General features: G+C 32.5%; 1 protein-coding gene across 15 annotated transcripts in view; it reads left to right on the top strand.

The window, feature by feature from the left end:
* The first annotated feature begins 690 nt into the window (after positions 1–690).
* LOC139493483 (transient receptor potential cation channel subfamily A member 1 homolog) overlaps positions 691–24,714 on the top strand; it is a 54,180-nt gene continuing 30,156 nt past the window's right edge. For 2 of the 15 annotated variants that reach the window (XR_011657009.1, XM_071281899.1), the window contains exons 1-8: positions 6,395–6,559; positions 11,543–11,830; positions 12,542–12,713; positions 13,936–14,030; positions 17,029–17,052; positions 22,880–23,080; positions 23,314–23,532; positions 24,161–24,450. Coding sequence is in view for 11 of the 15 variants with exons in the window: in XM_071281899.1 (XP_071138000.1) it covers positions 6,440–6,559; positions 11,543–11,830; positions 12,542–12,713; positions 13,936–14,030; positions 17,029–17,052; positions 22,880–23,080; positions 23,314–23,532; positions 24,161–24,450 (1,409 nt within the window). In the remaining 4 variants the exon portion in view is untranslated. Of the gene's footprint in view, positions 754–6,302; positions 6,560–8,681; positions 9,019–11,542; positions 11,831–12,541; positions 12,714–13,935; positions 14,031–17,028; positions 17,053–21,983; positions 22,020–22,879; positions 23,081–23,313; positions 23,533–24,160; positions 24,451–24,714 lie in introns of those variants that run through there. The other 13 variants (XR_011657010.1, XM_071281904.1, XR_011657011.1 and 10 more) reach the window with 11 other exon arrangements.

The following is a 24,714-nucleotide window of genomic DNA, read 5'->3' as shown; positions in this document are numbered from 1 at the left end:
CGCTAGACCAGTCGACCACTTAGACTCTACAAACATCAAGCTTTCGGTGGCCGGGTGTTAGAATATATAAATAAAATCCTCTGTTATCCCGATTCCATTGGAACAAGAACAAAACATATTGTTTGTGTGTTCCTCTTTACTGTTCGTGTTTATCCATTCCTGTTTCTAAGAAAAATAAAAGCCAACGGTGTGTAGGGTCAACTTAAATAAGGTTAAATGACAGAAAACAGCCATGAGTGTAAACATTGTAGGAAAATATATATGCTTCCATATTGCATTTTTCTATAGCTGCAGTGTTACAACTCATGTTTCACATTTTCCTACGTTGCACATTTTATGATGAATATGTCTAATCTTCTGTACTTGTATGTAATGTCATGAAAGCTCTTTATAGGGCCCTTTGATTGGAAATAAAATATTCTTATTCTTATGCATTTTTAATGCATTTTTATTTTTGTTATTAGGTATTTGATTTTTTTAACTTCTCTATAACCTTTGTACTTGCATGGTTTTATGAGAAAAACATATTATTCTGTACAGAATATTCATTTGTCAAAATTCATCATATCAGCAATTATCAATAGTATCTATAAATAAATCTTTCTCATCAGCAGTATCTACCTGTGTAGATCAATACCTACCTTTGTAATTCTATGTATAACATTAAATATTGATTTGCTTTGTGTTATTGACAACGATGATGTAGAATTAAAAAAATGTGTAGACATGAATGGCAGGCGACTTAAACCATTGGTAAGTTTTAATAAGACATTAAACCATTGGTAAGTTTTAGTAAGACAACAGAATACAAGTACCAGGTACTGTCAACTAGATCCGTTTATTTTGTTGTGTTAAGTACATTATTCAAACTTATAAAAGGTTTTCAATTGTCATTTGCAGCTATACATTTTTTCAATTGTATTTTTCTAAGCAATTTAATATTAACCTTTTGAATTTAGTACATTGAATGGCTTCTGGTCAACGTAGTTGATGACAGATTCTTTATAGGTCAATACATAAGATCAATTATAATTATGACTAATTAATTCAGGAAAAGGAAGGCAAATCGATCAACAAGTGTACCAATAGTGTTTTATGTCCTTAAAAAATATATTGAATGTTTAAACCGATAAAAATAGCAAAACGTTGGAACAAATTTCCTAATCCTATATATAGGAAAAGGAAACCACGCAAGAACTGCTTCCTTTATGCGTTATGATATGTTAATGACAGGAACGTTAAATGCACTAAAGATAAAAGTTTCGCGAATGTTATACATAATTGTGTAGCCGCATTACGAAGAATTGAGGATTTCCGGATAGTAATGACAATTTCCATCTCACTGATACTGAAACTCAGCACTGAAGATTACTTACAACTATGTCCAAATTAAAAAAAAAAGATCATTGTTTAAAACCAAAATGATACCACAAGCAAGATAGCAGCACTAGTGTTCCTGGAAATACATTGTGTCACATGTTTCTTCCTTACAGATCCGATTTAAATTATTTGCAAATATTCGGTGTCAAGTAATATTGTTTGTAAAAAACAACTTGTTTCCAGATAAAAGGGAGGTTAAGAATATAATAGATTGTCCATTTGCTTAAGGCTCAAAATGAATGACAATCACGTTTCCCGAAAATTAAGCGTGTAATATATAGTACTTTCATGCAAGTTTCAGAAATTATTATATGTTACGTGTGTGCTGCATGATAATTCGGCTGTAATCATATCTATATAATTCATCTATTGCACTAAATTCTATTGAAGACTTTTGTCAATATTTCTAAATATTTCCCAGTTGTTTAAAAAAATCTAGAGACTCTAAGAAACCGTTCACATATACTTATAAGACATGCAATTCAATTCAATATTTTTATTTAAGTCTCATCTCTCAATAATATATAATACAACATTACATTAAATGTAAAAATATATAGATACAAAAAGAGAGCCATTCTGTACAGAATTATAAGAGACTATATTAACATTAAAAAATATATAAAGAATTCATCGATTAAAAAGCATATTGACAAGAACATTATTTACAGTGCAAAACATTTCTACGTCTATCTAAAATAATGCTGAGTTCACACGTAATTCGAATTCGATTCGCATTAACTAATTCGAATAAGTTTAATTCGCATTCGAAACGTTTTACGTCCTAACGTCAATTCTAATTCGAATTACAATGTGCGTCCAATTCGCTTTACTGTCCAAACGACGTTAACTTTTAATTCGTATTAACAAAAACGTATTTCTAATTCGAATTGGGTAATTCGAATTAGCCAATTCGAATTAAAAAAGAAGAGTGTGTGAACGCGATTAGCGAATTCGATTCGCATTTGATTCGAATTCATTTCGAATTAAATGTCCGTGTGAACGAGGCATAAGATTACAGGCTTTTGCACAGCTACGAATCATATTATTATCTGTGAATAAAAATACTAATTTCTGATTATCACCAAAAGACATAAAATCACTACTAAAATGTGTTGCTTCATCAAATAATGTTTTTCTTAAACCGTCATATAAAGGACATGATAAAATAACATGGGCTTCATCTTCTAAAATATTCATACAATTATCACATTTTAAGATTAATTTTTCAAATCTCCCCGTTTCTATTCTTAATGGTGCTACACCACATCGAAATTTGGCAAAAGTACTCCTTTGCATTGGAATTTTACAATAAGTTTCCGTTTCAAAACTGCTCTTAAATAGATTATATGTACGAAGTTTGTTACCACCTTTAACAGATAAAGCTTTCTCTGACGGAAAATTGCATTGCCACTGTTCGACATATTTCCTAAACATTTAAGACGTAACAGAATTGACAACTGAGGTACTATCAACATATTCTGTAATGACACACAAATGTTCTACATTATATACTCAGAAAATGTTTTCCTCGCATAAAAATTCCATTTTTTTTTATACATTTATGTTTTTTTATTCATAATGTCTGCCCGTATGAAAATTTGTCTATTTAAACGTTCAGAGCTCATATTGTTCAAACGGCACCATAGTCGAATTAAGCATTGCCATTGTTTTGAAGATAGGTATCCAACCTATATCCACTGCAACTGCAGCATTTGGAGTATATTTACCCACTCCAAGAAAAATCTGCAAGCTCTATTATGTATGGCATTAATAAAAGAAAAGTTTTTGCAACCCCAAATACCAGCTCCATATTCAACAATTGGAAGCACCCAGTGGCAGATCCAGAACCTTTCCTAAAGGGGGCCGGGGGGGGGGGGGGGGGCGCTGACTTACCTAAGGGGGAAGGGGGCCGCTCCAGTCATGCTTCAATGATTCTTTATATAATCAACCAAATTTTTCCCACGAAAGGGGGGACCCGGGTACCCCAGCCCCCCCCCCCCCCCCCCTGGATCCGCCTATAGGGCCCATTATGTATCATCATCAAAGTCACTCTTGAACATTATAAAATATAAAGAAAGATCATTTTTGTTGTTAAAATATTCTGTCTACTGTTTTTATCAAAATAAAATGGATAAAAGTTGTTGAAAATTCGTTATTTAAGGGCACTAAATCCTACAAAAAATGAAGTGAATTTCAGCTATAAGACAAAAGTGTAGATCTTGTCTTGTTACTCATGTTTGCTGTTAAAAGTTTCTGTTTAGCTTTTATAGTTTTTGATCTTAATAACTGATTACAGAAATTGATCCAATGACCTGACGTTGTTTTCATTAAATACAGTACGAACAATGAAAACATCCATAGTCCTTTATACCGTAGTCACACTACGTAGGCCACGATCGCACTACGATCTCTGAAAAATATGCAAATATTGACGATCGTATAACGATCGTGTAAGTCGCAGTAAGGTCGTGGTACGGTCGTGGTGAGGTCTTCATGATCGTGACAATCGTGCAACTTTTAACATGTTCAAAACAATTGGGTGCGGTCGTTGCGAAATCAGATCGTAGTAGAAGCGTACCGAGGGCGCAGTAAGGTAGTGGTAGGATAACAAAGGTCGTTGTACCATCGTAGTAAAAGGGAAGGAAGCGAAAGCGCAATTCTAGTCTGAGAGATTGCGCTTCGATCTTTCAGCGACGTTACTACGACCAACGTTTTCCACGCGACCCAAACAACGCTTCAACTACGACTATGCCACGTTTATACTACGCTGTTAAAAAACAGAATATGATTCTATCACGCTCATGCCGTCCTCATCACGCTCGTGTTACGACCTAAAAAAACGTTCATACTACGACCATTTTGAGTTCTAGCCATGCTCGAGCTCATTGTCACGTTGTGATTCAGGTTGGATTGGTTGATCCGACATCTCATCTGGATCAGGATTTATACCAGATGCCCCTCTGACTCTACCTCTACCCCTACCACCACGCCCACGACTTCTGGTAGATTTTGATGGCATGCCTGTGTTGTTTTCGAGAAATTTACGTATTAATGAAAATTAGAAGGAATGGAACAGTATTTATATGGAACACGATGTTGACGTTATTGCTGAGAGCGTAGTTAGATCGCGATATGAACGTGTACAGATCGTATCAAAATGATCGTGGTAAAAGCGTGCTATAATCGCAGAAGAAGCGTGGTAAGATCATGTTGCAATATCGCATAAATCGTGGTATGGTCGTAGTGAGAACGTGATGAACGTAGAAGATCGTGATAATCGTAGTGAGGTCGCAGAATTAGCGTGGTAAAAACGTGGTATAATCGTCGAGGAATCGTTGTAGAAGCGTGAGGAGGACGTAGTAGCATCGTGAAAACAACCAAAATCTACATTTCATGCCAATCATATCGCGACCTTCCACGATTTGAATTTATTTTAGATCGCGGTTAGGCGTGGTGCGATCGTTGTCTAGTGTGCCTGGCACTGGGGTATTATATTATGAAACGCCGAATTGAGTCGAGAAAATTTCACGCATTCACATGCTAAACAGGGTTTATAACATATTTTAAAGTCACATATTAAGGGAGTAATGTGTCGTAATAGTATGAAGAATACTCGATTTCTTCTCAAGTTTGCATTAACTCTGTCGACTTAAACACGAGGGTTCTGAAGGATCCTCCTGTAACAGACGCCTTAAAATGCATTTTTTTCTTCAAAAGTTTACTGTGGTACTAAGATAGTCACCAAAAAAACTATAGAACTAACTTTACAAGATAGCAAAACTATAGAACTTAGATAGTACAAATTATAGTTCAAAGATAGAACAAACTAAAGTACATCTACTAATAAAGTTAGTATTATGGTTCACTTTGGGAAAATTGTATGTTGAAGAAGTTTTAATGTAGATTAGGGGAAAGTAAATTGAGTATGTGGCGCTAACGGGAGCAACATCCTATATTACTTGACTTTATTATACGGTGTTTGTGTTATTCTCAAATAATAATGTTAAAATCAGGTAGCCTAAAATGATTATGGCCTTCGGGGTCCTTAATTGTGATAAAATCTTCTTCTACTTCTTTTTTGCGATAACTTTTGCTAGGCGCAAAAGTTAAATGCTATTTTCAGACTTTCTTTTTCTTTATTACAAAGTGATAAAAACTACTTCCAGTTTAAGCTTTGGTGGCCATATTTGAGAGTCTGGATTGAAGATTGTTAAAATCTGTATTCTTTGAATTTTTAGGGCATTTCCTTCATCTTTTAAAAAAAAATAACGCTTGTATAAAATTGTAAAATTCGTATGAAATTCATTCTGTAAAATTCGCATGAAATTGATCCTGCATGTACAATTTTTTCCTGTCAGCATAGAGATTTCTTTATTCTGTACATCATTTATTTCTGATTGTCACAATCTTTTATTTTCCACATGCTTGTTCATTTTTTCTCGTTTTGTTTTTTGTTGTTGCCATTATCTATTTTTCAAACCCAATTCAGACCCTAATGTTGTTTGGCTGATAAAATCAACATGTACATTTTTTTCTTTCTAAACTAGATACCACAAGAACATGTTTTTGTGTTGTTCAATTTTGTTCAAGTGGTTTTAGAAGAGAAGATTATTTTTTAAACGGACGACAGGACGACGGACGTCAAGTACACCCATGATATCCCGTTGGGCCAGTTGAGCAAAAAAATAAATTATATAGCTATACACATCGATTATAGTTTTGGTGACCAATCCATATTACGTGATTATTACAAGGTTAGTCGTGTTGTATGTGTTAGTGGAACCCGCTCTGATGCACCTTCACATAATAATATCATATTTAATTGATATCTCAAATAATGGAATTATAGTACTCAGTATATTCTGACTTTATTTGCATGTCCCAGCACAGATCAACGATAATTAGAAATCACAACTTATAAATATTTCAAAGGAACACTGGTTGCCACGGTTGACAACTATTAAGCTAATCATGTTTACATGTTTAATAAGTAAATTTAAACAACTTTAAATTACTTTCCTTTTAAAAATGTCAAATGGAAAAATACATGTGAGATATGGATTTTAAACTTCCACCTCTTAACACATCAATTGTTGCACCAGAAATAGGTGAAGAAAATCCGACTACAAACGAACCAGCGCGTAAAAAGAGGAAAAAGAAAAAGAAGAAGCAAAAGGTTTGACTGGAACATGTACATTTACAAATAGAACGTTTACGTGCATTATAATTAATATGTTTATTAAGATAAATTCAATGTCCTAGTAAAGAATTTCAAAATACCGAATAGTTAACATTCATCACTTGAAATGGTTAATTATGAACATACTATTCATTGTTTAATGCATGGTATATTTCGTAATATATCACCGTTCATCTGTTATTGTGAAATGTTATGATATTACTATGTAACCTGGAATTCTATGTTTAGATCACATTCTTTAAAGGGAGCAGTTATTTTATGGAGTTTCTAATTCTATTTTTGCGGCCGTACATTGCCATTATCGATGTTGCATCCGTTACACTAAAGGTGTCCGGGGGTTGGAACCCCCCTTTTTTGGACAATCAATGCATTTCACGGTATGGGAACATGTGGTTCACCGTTGGAATCCCCCTCTTTGTCCTGGGTTGGGAACCCCCTTTTTTATATGGCTGGATCCGCCCCTGGAGCATTAAGTTTTACCCTTGTCCGTCTGTAGGTACGTCCGTCCGTACGTCCCAAAGTCTGATTCCATTCTCTGAATTTTCCTCAATTAAATGTTATGAAACTTATACCATGTATATACATGCTTATTACCACAAAACACACTGTCAGATCAACTTTGGGTTTGAATTTAGGTGGTATCACTTTGACCGTTCCAGAGTTATGCCCCTTTTACAAACTTTAGTTTGCATCAACCATGCAAATGTCATGAAACTTATACTATGCACAATGCTTATAACCACAAAATACAGATCAAGTTTGAATTTTGATTATGTCACTTTTACTGTTCTAAAATTAAGCCCCTTTATAAATGGAAAAATTGCTGAATTTTCTCTAACTAAAGTTTACCTCAACCAAATATTACATTTCTTTTTTTTCATCAATCATAGGAGGTAATAAATGATCTCAGATATGTATTGAATGACCCATGCTCCTCTCTATAGCAGTTGCAAACGCCATGCAATGTCAACTCATATCATTTGTGTTTCACCGTCTTGCAAGATATTCAGAGCTCTACAAGATAATATATGATGTTGGTTTATTTGAAAAGGTTATACTAGAAATAATATATACTATAATGTCCTGGTTTTTAACTATATTTGTGAGATCTCATCCCATCCCTTTTTACATATCATAGTACACGTACCTATCAATGAATAACACTGAAATGGCGCAGAAAAGAAATTAAACAAATTCCATTACGGAAAAGACTTATAGTATAACTAATCGCCGTATTTGAATATCAAAAATAAGACAACGCGTGACCGAACGACGCATGGATTAAACGAGTGCGCAGCACGAGTTTAATCCATAGCGGCGTTCGGTCACAAGTTGTCTTATTTTTGATATTCAAATACGGCGATTAGTTATTCTTTTTATTACATTGGCAAATGGCTTTTTTTTATGAAATTAATGTAGAAAATGTAAGGAACTATATCTTTTTCCTACGCATTGACAATTTGTTTTGATCCGACGTTATCGACGTCTTGACAACGCCTATTGTTGTATGACGTCAGAGAGTGAAATAACCACGTTTATTTCACATGTGAAATTATCGGTTTTTATCTAACTGGGAAATCAATGTAATTCATTGCAACCAATGTAATAAGTTTTAATAATAACACAATATTTTCAGTTCAAGCCAGTAACTGCATATCTACAAAAAAGCTATAATATAGTCAACGATTTATAACGTAATAAAAATGGGATTAATTATGTAATGGCCATTGTCGGAATGTTTAAGAAATAATTGATGCAAGCTATACTTTACTCAGATACTTTATTGTAGTTTTAATGATGCATTGTCTGTATTTTATTACTTCTGACAATATAGGCCCACCTCCAGTGTCGTGACAAATTCATAATTGTTTTAATTTTCAACCTCTTAAAAGCATGGGTGTGTAACGCACACTCTTAAAGTTCTTCCTTTTATATCAATCAATATCTAAAAATACTACAGTTCCAACACTATTTAACAACCACATGCACACATATAACCTTAAATTAGTGTAGAGCCAAGCAGTCTATAGCTTTTTAGAAAGCTAAAACTTGTGTAAGTATTATTCGTGCTACAAAATATTTACAATAAGCGCTCCCTCGGAAGTCACTTTATCACGTGACAAGTTCGACTCGATTCATTGAATACCGAAAAATGAAACTTTGGAAATTGTGAAACTGTTATCAGGTAAGATAATTTCATGCGAAGTGATAATTGTCATAATTTCTTATTCGTATTTTATAATTGCAAACGCTGATATGCACCAGGATAATTTTTATGTCCAGATTAAACCATCCCAGTAAGCGAACCTAAAATCACCCAACCGGTTCAACTTTACAGTCGGTTTGTAAACAAGTTAATAACCACACCCGGGTTTGGATGAAATAGATAGGGAACGCTGAGACAAACGCATAGGTAATTTTTCAGTTCTTCAAAGGTATTATGCTTCTTATATATTTCTTTTACGATAATGACAGGTGGATATAGGTGCTTTATTTACAGTTTCTTTAATTTTTAAAGAGTCCAGTGACTAATATTAGAACTTATAGAAGCACTACGGTCTACCAGGACGATTTTGTAATTAACCATGAAGAGTTATTGGGGTTTGATGCATTAAAACGAAGTATTATTGTGTTATTCTATCATATGACATATTTAACTTTCACTTTCAGGAAAACAGAAAGTATTATTTGTTAATTGGCAGTGTCTGCGGGTACGAATAGTCAAATTGACATTTGTAGGCTACGCATACCCACATCTGGTTTTATAATGAAATGCCGTCGGATCGGGAATTAAACATGAAATATACAGAAATTATCGATATTATGGGGATTTGTGTACGTGTAGAACGAGTGAAGAGTATGACAAATAATATTTTAAAATTGTATTTATTAATTCAGAATATCCAAATTTTAAGTTGCTTCCACGCTTTAGAGGTAAAATATTTTTTGATGCGCTGAAGGTTTACATTTTCGTCAAATATTTTGTTATTTTTTTAATGAAGCTTTCATAGAAGATTATTGGCATCAGCCTTTGTTTATCAGAAATAATGTATTAGGCCTTTTTCCTGTCAAACTGGTTTAGAATTTTTTGCCTCCGTAAATACAGTAAAAATTTATTCTGTTAAACTTTAATTTTGCTTTATTTATTAATTTTTGTGTATCCAGTTCTTCTTCTTATCTCTGCAGCTGCAACTGACTCCAAGTTTTTTTTTACATAAAATTAATTGATTGATACTTTTGAACAAATTGTTCCTATTCATGAAATGTCTTCCCCACATGTATACAATTCATGAAATGTCTTCCCCACATGTATATCATTCTCTTCCATTTTAAGAATATTTATTAACCATGTCAAACGAGAAAAAGTGTTCACTTACAAATGTACCTATTATATATAAATATTTATAAAACTTCTTAGTAGTTAAACTAAAATTATTTTTTTCCCGATTTTCAACCTCTAAAGAGTGTTTTGGTCAGTTTTACACCCCCAAAACGACCCTCAAACCCAACAGAAGTCAAATTTAAAAAAATTGACCAAATCGTTTAAACAAAAATTATTTTTTTCCCGATTTTCAACCTCTAAAGAGTGTTTTGGTCAGTTTTACACCCCCAAAACGACCCTCAAACCCAACAGAAGTCAAATTTAAAAATCGTTTAACCCAATAACCCCCAATGACGCCTATATGCGTCATGGCGACAACCATTCTTTGATGGCCCGTATGACCCTCCATACCTTTTTTGAACTGCCCCACCTGAACTGTCATGATAGCAGGGACTTCAACCAAGCAGTTCATGGTCCATAAACTCTTCTCAGACGTCTGTTTATGAAAATATGGCACGTTGAAAGCCGTTTAAGAGTTCAAAATCGGGAAAAGGTGAAAAGTAGACAAAATCAGGTGGGGGTGGGCATCTTTTGATGGCCACTACTTAACTGGTAGTCATTGTAGGTATAAACTATTATCGTAAATGCATGCATAGGTGGTATAGGAACACAAAGAGGTATAATATGGCCAATAGGAATCTAGTCTGTAAAATCTAGGTCGGTCACCGTTTTGTCAAAAATCCGTAAAAACGGACATTTAGGCAGACCTGACTTGACGATAATAATTCGCCAGCAAGACACTTAAGTCCCATATTCTCCCAGTTAGCATGCATGGCCTGCTGTAACTATAGGGTAATACTTGAATGACAAAGAAACACAGTCTGGTTAATGTTCACCTCTCAAGGTCGTTTTAAAATTGGAAAATAGACGGAAAATGACCATTTTCAAGAGTCTGCTAATTTGCATATGATTGCAAATTTACGGAAATGCCTGATTTTCCAGAAATCTCTTAGGGGTGAATGAGTTAATCAATTTTATTCACGAATTGCGATAATTTCTGTATATATTTCACATTTAATTCCTGATCCGATGGCATTTTATTATTAAACCTTATGTGAGTACGCTTAGACTACGAACAGCAATTTTGCTATTTGTACCCGCATGTGGGTACGCGCAGACACTGCCTTGTTTATTTAAGGTTGAACAAATAATGAAACGTCCGTATTTACATGTACACCTCAAAAACTACTCTGTGTACAGACTTACTTGTGCAGTTTGGAAAGTTTTAATAACTTGCATCCACAAGATATATAAAAGTTAGATGCATTTTGTGTTTCAAAAAGATGAAATCATTTTTAGATTTTGATGGGCCATTATTTCCGTTCCTGCAGAAGATGTAGCCTGCCTTCAGCTTCTGACATCCACCACCATTACATTAATTTAGAAAAATGCATGCACTTATAACTTTCAGAACATATTTCTAAACAGTCTAAGTCTAAAATATTTGAAAAAAGAAAATTTTATCATTTACCTTAGTCCTGCGTATTCAACCATTTTTGCAAGGTGACAAGAAGTTAACAAAGTACAAAATGTAAATTTGTTTTGCCTTTATCCATCAAATTCTTTACTCTTTACAGAAGTCATTTTCACCAACAAGAGACTCTTCTGTTGCACCATTACAGAACAAAATGAGTGATGATAGTTCCCCTCCGGGGACTTACAAGACAAATATAAGTATTAATGGAAATGAAAAGCCAAATCAAGAAATGTTCAACCTTCTTCCAACAAACAAAGAAGAGGAAGTGGAAGCCATTGAATTGCCAAAGGTTCATACATCTGATTCACATATCCCAGAGGGAATGAAGCCAAGAGATATGTCACATGACAAAAATTTAGAGGCATTAGCTAATATACCAATTCATCAGGTTAGTTAAAAAACTGTCAAAACAGGTGCAATTTATTTTGTGTACTTATCTCTATATTCATGATATTAGTCATGTTAGTATTAAACCACAAAGGTATTATCAACTTTGTTAACAGCTAGTCTGCTGTTGTTAGTCTGTTTCAAGGAGGTTACTGTCAGAAACTACCTTGCACAGGACTAAACACTTGACTAGTTGTTCATGTTGGTTATAAAGGGACAGACAACTTGTGTTTTTATGCTTTTGTATTAAAGCTGAAAAAAATACCTTTTTTCCGTGGTCTGTTATTGATTTGTTGAAAACATGGGGAAAAAATGTACAACAGTCAACTAAACGCAACACACTAACAGAAAAAAGAAAAAGGCAACACTAACCCCACCAAACATGGACTTCAACTCATGTTCTACGAAAGGGCTAGCAGTTCCTGCTTTTCTAGTGACACCTGTCCTGTTGATAAGTCATATCTAGCTATAGAGCAGCATTCAAAAAGTCTTGTACATTGATTGGTAAGTTATTGTTCACTGTTTACATTCTGACTAGTTGTACACATTGGTTATAGAGTCAGGCAGGTGATATATTAAAGCTTTTGTGCAGCTTCGTGTTTTAAAGCTGTAAAACTGCTTTGTTTTCCTTTGTAGTCTGTGATGTGTTCTTGTTTACTGACAACAGCAAATATAAAGAAATCTGTAATTGAATAAAAAATATCTATTTTAGAGTGCCAGAACCGGGGACTTTGAATCGTTGAATGAATATCTAAAAACAATTCACTCTAACCAACTGAGGAAGAAGGTAAATGCTAAAGATGAAAACAGAGTTACACCATTACATTATGCTGCACGTTACAATCATCTGGACGTCGCCAGAAAACTTATAGAATGTGGTGCAAGTAAGTCTAGAATGCTAAATGATACCTATAAAGTAAAAACACAAACATACTTAACTCAGAGGAAAATTCAAAAAGGGAAGTCCCTAATCAAATGGCAAAATCAAAAGTTCAAACTAATGGATAACAACTGTCATATTCCTGACTTTGGTACAGGCATTTTCTAATGTAGAAAATGCAGGATTAAACTTTGTTTTAAAGCTACTTGTTAAACCTCTCACTTGTATGACAGTCACATCAAATTAAAGCGTTACAGCTGGGTCAACATACATTTGACATGATATGGAACAAAGCTTGACAGAATTACAAATATTAATGTAGTTAATAACCTTTTATTTTATTCTTTAATCAGATTAATTGATTTGAGGATCATTATTTAAAACAATAATTTGCCATTTTTGTAAATTCCAGTCTGTGAGTGTAAAATCTCTTAAGATATTACATCTTTTTCTTATTTAGGTTTCTTGAGAAAAAAATCACTAACTTTTTTGCATTGAACTGATAGGCAACAAAAAACCTCTAACCAATAAAAATCGAGCTAGCAGAAAAATTTGAAGAAAACACATACATGTAGTGTCTATATTATTTTTGAATGAGTATATTTGAAGTGCTACAATAGAAAAAGAACATGAACATGTAATGATTGATTTTAAATCAATCTTTCACATCTACAGCATAAAACAGGATCAAGTCTTGACAATATTAAAATTTACATTGTAATTAGGCATGTTAGGTGAGATTTCATAAATTATCACATTCATGTAAATGAAGAATACAGTTCTGAGAAATGAAGTTAAGCCAAAGTAGCTTTTATTCATACTGAAAAAAAAACCATAAATAAAAAATAATCTGATATGTTATACATGGTACAATGAATTATTAAAATGCAGATGACTTATTGCATGGTACACAAATGTGCAATTTAAAACCAATTGATGTCAATTATGATACATTTATTCCTCTTATATAAATTTATCATGGTTGACAATACTCTGGATTCATTTATTTTTGTGGACATCAATTTTCTGGATTTCTGAAAATTTGCATATTCATGGATATTTGATTTCTTGGTTTTGCAAATATCTGTTTACAAAGCTTATTGAAAACATGTTATTCTTTGAACATTTGAATTTGTCGTTCCCCTATACCCACAAAACCCACTAAAAAAATTGTATCCAACGCATAATAATGGATCCACAGTATATGTTTATGTCTTTATTGTTAGATGTTGACGCCAGAGATGAAGAAGATTTGACACCATTGCATTATACAGCTAGATACAAACGAGAAAAATCAAGGAAACAAGAAATTCAGCTGGATGTAAGTATTAAAAGGGGATTAGCATAGTAGAATAGAAAATAGAGGAGAAAGAAAGGGCTTCTTACAAATGTCTTACAAAAAGACAATTAGCAGCATGTGGTAAAGGTCTTACAAACCAGTTAGTTAGTTTTCTTGTTTGAATTGTATTACATTTGGCATTTCAGGGCTTTTTATAGCTGATTGTGGTATGGGCTTTGCTCATTGTTGAAATTCCTATAGTGACCTATAGTTTTTAATTTCTTTGTCATTTGGTCTTTTGTGAAGAGTTGTCTCATTGGCAATCACACCGCATCCTTTTTTATACGACCGCCAAATATTTTTTGCGTCGTATAATGGTATGATGTTGTCCGAAGATGCATTTAGTTTACGGACAATAACTTTAGTTTTAGTAAATGGATCTCTATAAATTTTCAACAGAAGGTTCAATACTACTAGAGAAAGGTTTGGATTGATTTTGGAGGTTGTGGTCCCAATAGTTTGGGAATTAGGGGCCAACAAAGGGCCCAAATAAGCATTTTTCTAGGTTTTCGCACAATAACTTAAGTTCGCGGGTCTAAATCATTTATATAGGATTTCTCTATATTTTTCTATAAATGAACTTTATCTTATAGTTAATAGAAAAATAAAATAAAAAAGTGGGGTCACCGTTCATTTGCGCTCACAATCTGCCTTCGAAAGAAGCATACATTTTTGTAAAGTGTTTTTTTTTTCTGTTGAACTAATAGGAGAAATAAAGGTAAATATCGAAATAAAAAAAGAAATTTATTACAGAAATCGCTTAAATTTCACAATAAAGTAGTTTAAGAACAGCTTTTATGGAAATCATATTAAAAAATATAGGTCACCGATGAGTTAAAAAAGATATTTCAATTTTAAAGCCAAAAAATGGCATTTTTCCACCAAAGGGAGATAATTTGGAACTTTTTCAATGATGTATACATTTTAAAAGTCATCTGGGACCAACACGAATTGATTGTTTTGAATGATTTTTGTACCATATGATAAAGTAACAACTACAAAAGGTAATAAATAAAATTTGTAATGAAAAACAAATGTTTAATTTTTTTCTGAAATTTTTATACCCTCGAGCCTCCTTAAGTATAAGTAAAAAGAATTCTATGAAAGGAATAATTTCGGTAAGGGCCATATTTGGCCCCAATTATAAAGTTCATAGTTACAAGACAATAAATGTTTTAAGTTGCCTTAAAGACACGTGAAAAAGTTTAACAGAACTGTTTTTGTCAAAATTTTATTCTAACACGTTGATTTTTACATCCCAAATAGGTCAAAATAAAGGGTTTTGGTGAAATTTGACAAAAACAGCTGGATTTCAACCAATTTAAGGACCAGGAAAGATAGAGCGTGGGCGTCGACAAACTTAATATTCAAATAAAACATGTGAAATGTCTTCACAAACATTATATTAAAAGATCTTTGTTGTCGACGTATGCGCTCTATGTTTCCTGTCTAATAATCTATGGAAAATTTACCCATTTTCATTGATTTTTTCGTGAAAAATCAAAATGAGTACAACTTGTGACGTCATAATGAAACGCAAAAACGTAAAATCTTCAACAAAATGGCTTATTTCCTATCTAGTCGCTGTATAAGCTATAATTTATTGTGATATTGGTCAATAAATCCGAATTTGAAATTGACACTAAAATTGGGGGCCATTTTAGGACCTTACCGAACATACTCCTTTAAACACAAGGTTAATGACCACAATAGGAAGGTTAGGACTGATTTTTGGAGTTTTGGTCTGAACAGTTTTAAGGAATTAGGTAGGGCCGAAATAAGCATTTTTCTTGGTTTTCACACAATAACTTAAGTATAAGTAAATAGAAATCTATGACATTTAAATACAAGGTTAATAACCACTAAAGGAAGGTTGGGATTGATTTTGGGAGTTTTGGTCCCAACAGTTTAGGAATTAGGGGCCAAAAGGGTCCAAAATTAAAATTTGTTTGATTTCATCAAAAGTTGAATTATTGGGGTTTCTTGAAGTTGATATGCCAAATCTTACGGTGTATTTAGAATCTTAATATTTGGTCTCGTTTTCAAATGGGTCTACATTAAGGTCCTAAGAGTTCAAAATTAAATTTAGTTTGATTTCAACAAAAATTGGATATATGGGGTGCTTTGAATTATGCTGAATCTAACCATGGCATATATATTTTGATTTTTTATATTTGGGCCCAGTTATCAAATTGGTCATGATCAACAATGAGGTCTAAAGGGTTCAAAATTGATCTTCAATAGATTTCTTTAAAAATTGAATTATTGAATTGGGGTTCTTTGAAATATGCTGAATCTAACCATGTATTTTGATTTTGGATATTGGACCATAATAGGTAAATGTCCAATTTAAAAGTTTTTAATTTTAAGTTCTTAGACCACATTCATTCTGTGTCACAAACCTATGTTGTGTCAACTATTTAATCACAATCCAAATTCAGAGCTGTATCAAGCTGAATGTTGTGTCCATACTTGCCCAACTGTTCAGGGTTCAAATTCTGCGGTCATATAAAGCTGCGCCCTGCAGATCACCTGGTTATATCTATAGACCTATATTTATCATGTTTATAAACTAGAAATACTGTAAATTCAGAAACTATTGTCAGATTGTGAGGTTTCTGATTTGAAAATAAAGCACAGGGTGAATATCACAGTTATAAGAACTGGCATATATTTGTATTCAGCATTTCAGTTAATAACAAAGTTTATTCTCACATTTTATCTGTCTTGTCGAAGTGGCAAAAATACATGCAAGCAATGATTTCTGAAATTACAGTAATAAAAAGACAACTAAAGAGTTCAACTTTAGTACAGTAATCTAGGTCAGCTTATATTTTTAGAAAGTGCAATACATTTTCTTAAATATGAATTAAAGAAAAATAGGCTGAGCTGAGTTTTAAGTTCACTGTTACAGTTAGTGGACAAGTAAATATCTGAGTCTTGTAGAATTTAGCATGAACATTTTATAAATTTATTACAGCAGGAGGCGCAATTGGTATCAAAGGTATTTAAAGGGAAAATTCACGATTTTTTACTTATGGTTTAAATATGTTCATTATGACATAATATATATATTCACAAAGTTTTATCGCTATATGTGCAGTAATAAAGGAGAAATTCAATAATTAATGAAAAAATATCAACTACTTCCTGTAGGTCGTGACGTTTTCTCCTGATTTTTGCATGCCGGGATTTAAAATACAATCATTAAAAGTCTTGGTTTTTAATCATATTTTAACGGAATCGTAAGCGCGCCGATGACTTATGCTTTATCTAATAACCATCCGATAATAAGAAGATAAAACGCACAGACGTTCAATTGTACTCATTCGTGAGATAAATTATCTATGTTAAACGTATATATTCGAATTATTTTTGTAGACAACACAAAAAGTTATAAATTTATTTTTAATAAATGCATTTTCGGACTGATAAGGTGAACAAATTAAAGTACAATAATCTGTAAAGACAATATGTTGGTGTACTATTATTGACCTTTTACTATCTCTGCTATGGCTAGGTTTATACGATGTGTGTATTCACGGTTCTGTGGCAATACTCGTAGATGGCTTGTTGAAAGGTAAATTGTTATTTGCACTTCGGTATTTAACCACGCCTCTAGGGCACACCTTGCCAGGTGTGACTGTCTATTCGGATCAGTGGTAGCATTTAATACACACATTAAAAATACATATTCAAGTTGGTGACAAATAAAAATTGGTCGCCGTGGAATTATTTAATTATATTTGGTGCTATTATTTATTTGAATTCAAATAAGTTAATTTACTAAGAAATACACAATTTTCGGTTAAAGACGGGAAACTTAATTCATATGTCAGAATGAAATGATATACAAGTCTGGTCCTTAATTTATGTCTCCTAAAAAAGGGGGACTTAGAAATTAGAAATAGCTTTACTAAATCATTTTTATTTGTCTTAATTAGGCGAAAAAATGTACGAGAACACTTACATTTAGACTTTTGAAAGCCATGTATTAATTAATATATGAAACTATCTGAAGATAACTCTACCGAAGCGGAATATAATATGTACGAATAAAGAAAAAAATATTTTTGTAATGGAATCGAAAAATTACGAATAGATATTCTTTTCAAGTGTGATAAACGTCAACCAAATTTATTCATAATGGGGAACGTCCTTATTAAAATCTGAGACAACTATAATAATCGTCGTCTCCCAACGTATATATATACTTAAATAACTATTTGATCAACGATGTTTAAAATTAAAAGACAACGAATTTAATGTTATCTTTCCCTATATTTGAATGTTATTATAAGTCTGTTCAACTTGCAAGAATACCCCTAAAGCGGACAAATATCCGACAAGCAGTTTATTCTTTAAATTGCTGTCATTGAATATCAAGAAAGAAAATAAATCCCGAAATTGATACTCAATAGTTTTCCTAGAAAATATTCACATTCCTTGGGGATTATTAGTGTACGTCCAGTTGCATATATTTTACATGAATGTTGGAACAATTGTGATGATGACGAATTTCGTCCTTTATTCGAGAACAATTTAATTGATATATAAATCTGTGAGTTTACTATGTTCTTAACTTCGATGAACCAAAGCAAGTTATAAATTGACCTGTATTTAAATCAAATTGTTTCTTTTTTTTCTTCTTCTTCTTTTGGTATACAATAGTCTATCGAATTCGTTGATTACATACTGTTGGCATACATGGACTAGTCTATTTACAAAACTTTTACCACAATTTACACAAAATGTATGTTTCTTTCTTATGTTCAATGTATACATGTATACATATTTTAAATTGCGCTACTGACTATAGTTCCGTAACTTTCTACCAGGCGTATGTATACACGAATCGTCGACAAGTGCGCACATTTTTTTAGATCAATAATTCTGGTATGTTCCAATCTGTCCTAAACTATTGACAACGAGTATATATTACATTTTCCCAAATTAACCCTTGGAAAAATATGTAAATAGATTTGTATTTCTTCAATTATTTTTTTTTGTATTATTTTTTTTTTATAAATAATATTCTTTACACCAGAAATGTTATTTATAAACAAGCGTATGCGTTCAGTAATGACTAGTATATTATATCACTTTCGGACACGCAAGACAAAAATGTATATTATACATGCACCTGATAGTTCAAAATGGAAAGTTATAAGTAACGGTCGTGTACACTGATCAATACCTACAGAAGTGAAACGATGCATGAACTTGCAAGCCCGCCGGACAGGAAATCGATTGAATACCTGGACGTGTCACCTTACACCCCTTCCAATACCTTTGGGAGTAATACCTTTAGCCATGCTGGTGATCAGATAAGGGAAGATCCGAATTTATTTAAATAAAGTTTATTACTTGAAAGAATTATGAACGAATTAGATTTTCGAAAACAATTTCCACGGAACACTTATTTATCATTTTATGATTTGAACTTTGACTTTTTAACTAATTACAATATTATCAGTTTAAAAATAACAGACTATATGGTTATTTAAAAATATAAGACCATTTTCCGTATCAAGTTAGTCAGTCAGATAAAACAACCGTACGATTGACAAGATATCGACACGCAATTACGACTACATCGTTTACTGTAGTTTTGTTCCTTTGTGGTTTATTGACATATCGGGATTTTTCATCGGAGAAGGTGACAAGATGGCGGAGAGTAGAGAACTGATACTCAAAATTTAAAATCGATGGTGATCTCTTATTTAGCGGAATAAAACTTTAATATCTATAAATTTGAGCATTTTTATACAGAATGGACATAATATCAATTTTTGATTTTTTTGCGAAGTTTCCCTTTAATGTAGTTTATGAAATGCTTTGTGTTCAGCAGTTTTAACATTAGGCATGTAGTTGATGTTGTCATGTTGTTTGTTGTTTACAGATGTTATGTTAATTTTGTGTTTTGTTTAGTGAGGGGATGACACGGTTTGTATCTAGGATATTTTGGGTAAAAAAGTTGGGATTTTGGATATAGGGCATTAAAAAAGCTGAATCTTCGGGGAAAAAATTACCAAAAACTGACTTTGATAATGATCTTCCACCCTGTGTCATCCCCTCTTATGTATTTTGTTATTTTACAATATTCTCCTTCTGACTGGACATATTTTGTTCCATTTTATTTTAATTTTGAAAGTTCAACTAATTTGTTCAGCGTTGTTAAAAGTGTTCATATTTAGTTTGAATATTTTTCTTAGCTTGAGCTTGACTTTTAGCTAAATAATCTTGTGTTAAGGCCAGCAGCCTACTATGAAGCTGTTAAGATTATAGTATGTTGAGACTTCTTTAATTAAAGAATCAAGATACTTGACAGTTTAATAGTTTGTACTCTTATTTAAAAGTTTCTAAGCTTTGATTTTTTGGTCAAAGATCTGTTTTTTCTGTTAGAAATCTAGAAAACACAATAGTACATGTGAATTTAAACAATGCTAACATAACAGTTAAATAAATTTTGAAAATCAAACTGTTTTCATTGTACTGTTTGTCGATGGATTAAAAAATTAAGTGGATGCAAATATAACATTGCTTTAACCAAAAATCAATTTTATCACTGCTCCTGGTAATTGAGACGACATGTTTCTATTGGTTTATATACTGCAGCTGTGCTATTTGAGCAGTCAAATTGCATTGACCGTATATTCATATGTGATATACAGTCACTGACCGTATATCACCTTGTTTATGACGTTGACAATGTGTTTCCGTAGAGTTTTATTTATGACGTCAATAAAACATACAGGTTCGCGGCAATTTTACGTTGTCCGCTCACAATTAAAGAATGACAGTTTTTACCCTAAATACTTCATTTTGAACAGTTATAAGAGTTGCAGTATATAAAGAATAACCATACATTGTCTCGAAATATCAATCTGTTATTTGTACTCGGCTCGAAACAGGTAGAAATGCTCGGCACAGCCTCACTTTCTTCCCGTTTCTAAGCCTTGTACAAATAACATTGATATTTCGAGACAATGTATGGTTATTCTATATATCCAATGTCAATATTGTCTATTGCACATATATAAGATACTGTTTTTGAACTTTGAGAAATGGCACTGAAAGTTCAATTTCTGGTTATAGGTCAGTGAGTGTTGATTTACTATTTGGCACTAGTTCCAAGGACAATGGAATGAGTTTATGTTGTTTTGTTATTAATTGAGAATCCAGTCTCGTGTCACTGTTTAAAACTTCTGTCAATCAAGTATATATTTAGACAATATATATACGTATATTGTCTTTATACTGAAATCGTTAAATAATTAAATTAAAAAAAATATGAAACAAATATTGTTAAAAAAAAATGTTTGGAATTTCCCTCTTGGTGTACCATTTTGCATGTTTTGGGGTATTTCCCTTTGAGCGTAGTCAAGGTGGTAAGACGAATTAGAAAGGGAAAATGAACTTAATTATTAAAATTTGATAAAAATGGTATATAAATTACCAATTTGAAAAATTAACAAGTTTATATTCATAAAAGTATGACCATTGTTACTACATGTTGTCATGGTTGTGATGTGACGTTATTGATGAACTACAGTAGTTCCGGTTAGTAGGCGGGGCTTATAGGTTAGTTGAGGTCATTGACGTATAAAGCTAACGTTTATATACATAGTAAAACAGCTGATTGCAGTATAAACATCAATGAAATAACAACCCAATGACACAAAAAGTAAGCAAAGTAATTCAAAGTTACTTCATTTTCCTTTATTGGTTTTAAAATTGTTTTATGTCCCTGTTGCATCTGAGGGGATCATTAATTGTTACCCTAGCTTGACTGTATGTCCACCAACTTAATGTTTCGGCACTCTTACATTAGTTTTACTCATCCAAAATGTATAAACTAAATGCTTAGAATCAAATCTCCCAAAATCTTATCACTCTTGTATCATACTATTTATTTAGTATTATGGTAAAAATGGCAGTCAAGCATCAATGAGAAACATTCCAGTACCAGTAAGGCTTTGTGTTATCTAAAGTCACAGATTTGTTTTAAATTTCACTATTTGATTACATTAAACAGATGGATAATATATTTATATCAACAGAATGTTACAGAAGCAGAGTTATTCTTATTACTGTACATTTGAAGTGGACACTTGTCTATTCCTTTGTTTTTCCCATGTATGTTTAAAAGTGAAAATTTGCTTTGCTTTGAAATTCCCAATAATAATATATAACTACAGTTTTATCACATCTGTTTACATACTAACATCTGTAATAAATTGATGTCAGCTGAAATGTACTTGTTGAAAATTTTGTAGATTAACAAATAATTTATACCTCACACCAGATTTTATGGAGAAGAAAGGGAATCTTCATGGATTGTTCATTATGTTTTGACCAAATTGTCACATTTCTGCAAATTTGAAATGCGTTAAAATTTATAACAAACTTTTACTTGAAGGGATTTTCACTTTTTCATGAATGTCTTTTAATTTATTTGAGATAATAAAATATGTATTTGATTGTTAAATTCAGTTTCCTTTGGAGTAGGGCCTCATGGTAATATAACATTGCCAGCTACAAGCTAATGAAGGACAAATTGATGTTCAAAATTACTGCAATTAGGCATTTATGCCCAATGAATATTGTCAAAAACATTTGGTTAAACAAAAGCTTCCAGATAGATGAACTGTTATCATGGTTATAATATAATCTTTTAACATTACTGTCAGTTCAAGAATGATTTCAAAGTCATAGCATTTAATAATCCATATAATTATTAATGTTATATATGCTTTATGATGTTATTGGACTAACTTATCAGTGAATTTTCTAAAAATGTACAAATATATATATTTTGGTTATTTTAGCCTTCTGAAAGCGAGTTACCTATGCGACATATTGAGTCTGCAGATGATTTCTCCAAGAGTGTGTGCAATTTCCTGATAAAAAGTAATGCCAAGATTAACATAGAGGACAGATATGGTCAGACTCCACTTCATTATGCTGCTATGAGAGGCAATGAAATTGTTGCCAAGGAGTTGTTAGCTTTACCTGGTATAAACTTAGAGGTAATTTATATTTACAAAAGAAAACCCAGTTATTTTATTGAATCTGCCAACATATATTATGATAGTTTCTGAATAGAGATTATTATAGTTGTTTCACCTCACTACTGCTGCAATAAATATGACAACACTAAATGTTACTAATAAGTCTATTGCCACTGGAGGCAAATTCAGCTAAATGTTAATAATAAGTCTAGCGCCACCAAGTAAACATCATTATATTTATTCTATTTAAGGCTCAAGATAAACAGGGAATGAGACCTATCCACATGGCAGCTACCCACAACCAGGAGTCTATATGCAGTATGTTATTGGAAGCTGGATGTGAGTTACGATGTCAGGACAATGAAAAGTTAACTCCCTTACATTGTGCAACCACAGAAGGAACAGTTGAAATTGTTAAAGTTTTGTTTGAAGCTGCTGAATCCAGAGGCAGTTGGGTATCAGTTGCTGATGTAAGTAGCTACAATTACCCTACTATATGTTTAATTTGTATTTTATACATTTGAATTAAAGGTGTTTTCTTTTTATGCCCCACTTATGATATTAGAGAGTCATTATATTTTTTCAGTCTGTGCATCCATTTGTTTGTTTTGTCTTTTAGTCCATCTGTCCAGCTTCAGGTTATAGTTTTGGTCAAGGTAGTTTTTGATGAAATTGAAGTTCAATCAGCTTGAAACTTTGTACTCATGTTCCCTATGATATGATCTCTCTAATTTTTAAGTGCCAAATAAGAGTTTTGAACCTAATTTCTTGGTCCACTGAACAGAGAAAACAATAGTGAGAGTGAGGTAACTGTTTACTGTGGACACATTTTTGTTTATTTTTTTTATGGAACATTTTTGTTTATTTTTTTTATGGAACATCCATATATGTTTAGATCTTCACACTTTTGTTAAAGATAATTATAACTTATAAAATGGTAAAGTTCTAAAAGATAAGAGCACGAAATAAATATTTGGTGCAAAATGCAGGAAGATATATATCTCCTTACATCCCTCCATGAATCTGCTGAACTTTAATAATCTGTTTTAAATTGTCATGTAAATCAGATTTATTTCACAAATGCTTAATCTTTTATAGATGTTAGCGGACAGAGATTGTGATTACAACACTCCACTTCATTTGGCCGTGGAAAATGGAAACTATGAGGTTGTCAAACTTTGTCTACAGAAGAAAGCAAATCTCAACACACCAGCTGACAATTACATGTACCCACTTCATTTAGCTTCAAAGGCTGGCGATGTTAAAAGTGTGAAGCTGCTAGTCGACTATGGAGCTCGTATTGATGTCAGAAACATAGAAATGGCCACTCCATTACACATTGCAGCTCAATACAATCACAAAGATATTGTAGAGTTTTTCTTGAGACAGTATGTAATGTTAAATTTATACGAGTTTGATTAATATTTAAAAATAGCCTTGTTTAAGAATCTAAATATAAGAAGTTCACAAATCAAATAGAAGCTATTTTTGACCAAACTTACTGTTTAGCTCATCTTGGACTAGAGGTCTATCTGAACTATTGTTACCACCTGCAGGACTCACGGTCATAAAACTTTCGAGCATGATTTTTGTACTCAGACTCGAAAATCAACCAATCAAATTGCTGGATTTCATGTTTCAAGCATGATTTT

Source organism: Mytilus edulis, chromosome 10 (assembly GCF_963676685.1).
Source record: "Mytilus edulis chromosome 10, xbMytEdul2.2, whole genome shotgun sequence".
Classification (NCBI taxonomy): domain Eukaryota; kingdom Metazoa; phylum Mollusca; class Bivalvia; order Mytilida; family Mytilidae; genus Mytilus; species Mytilus edulis.
This window is presented reverse-complemented; position numbering and strand designations above follow the sequence as displayed.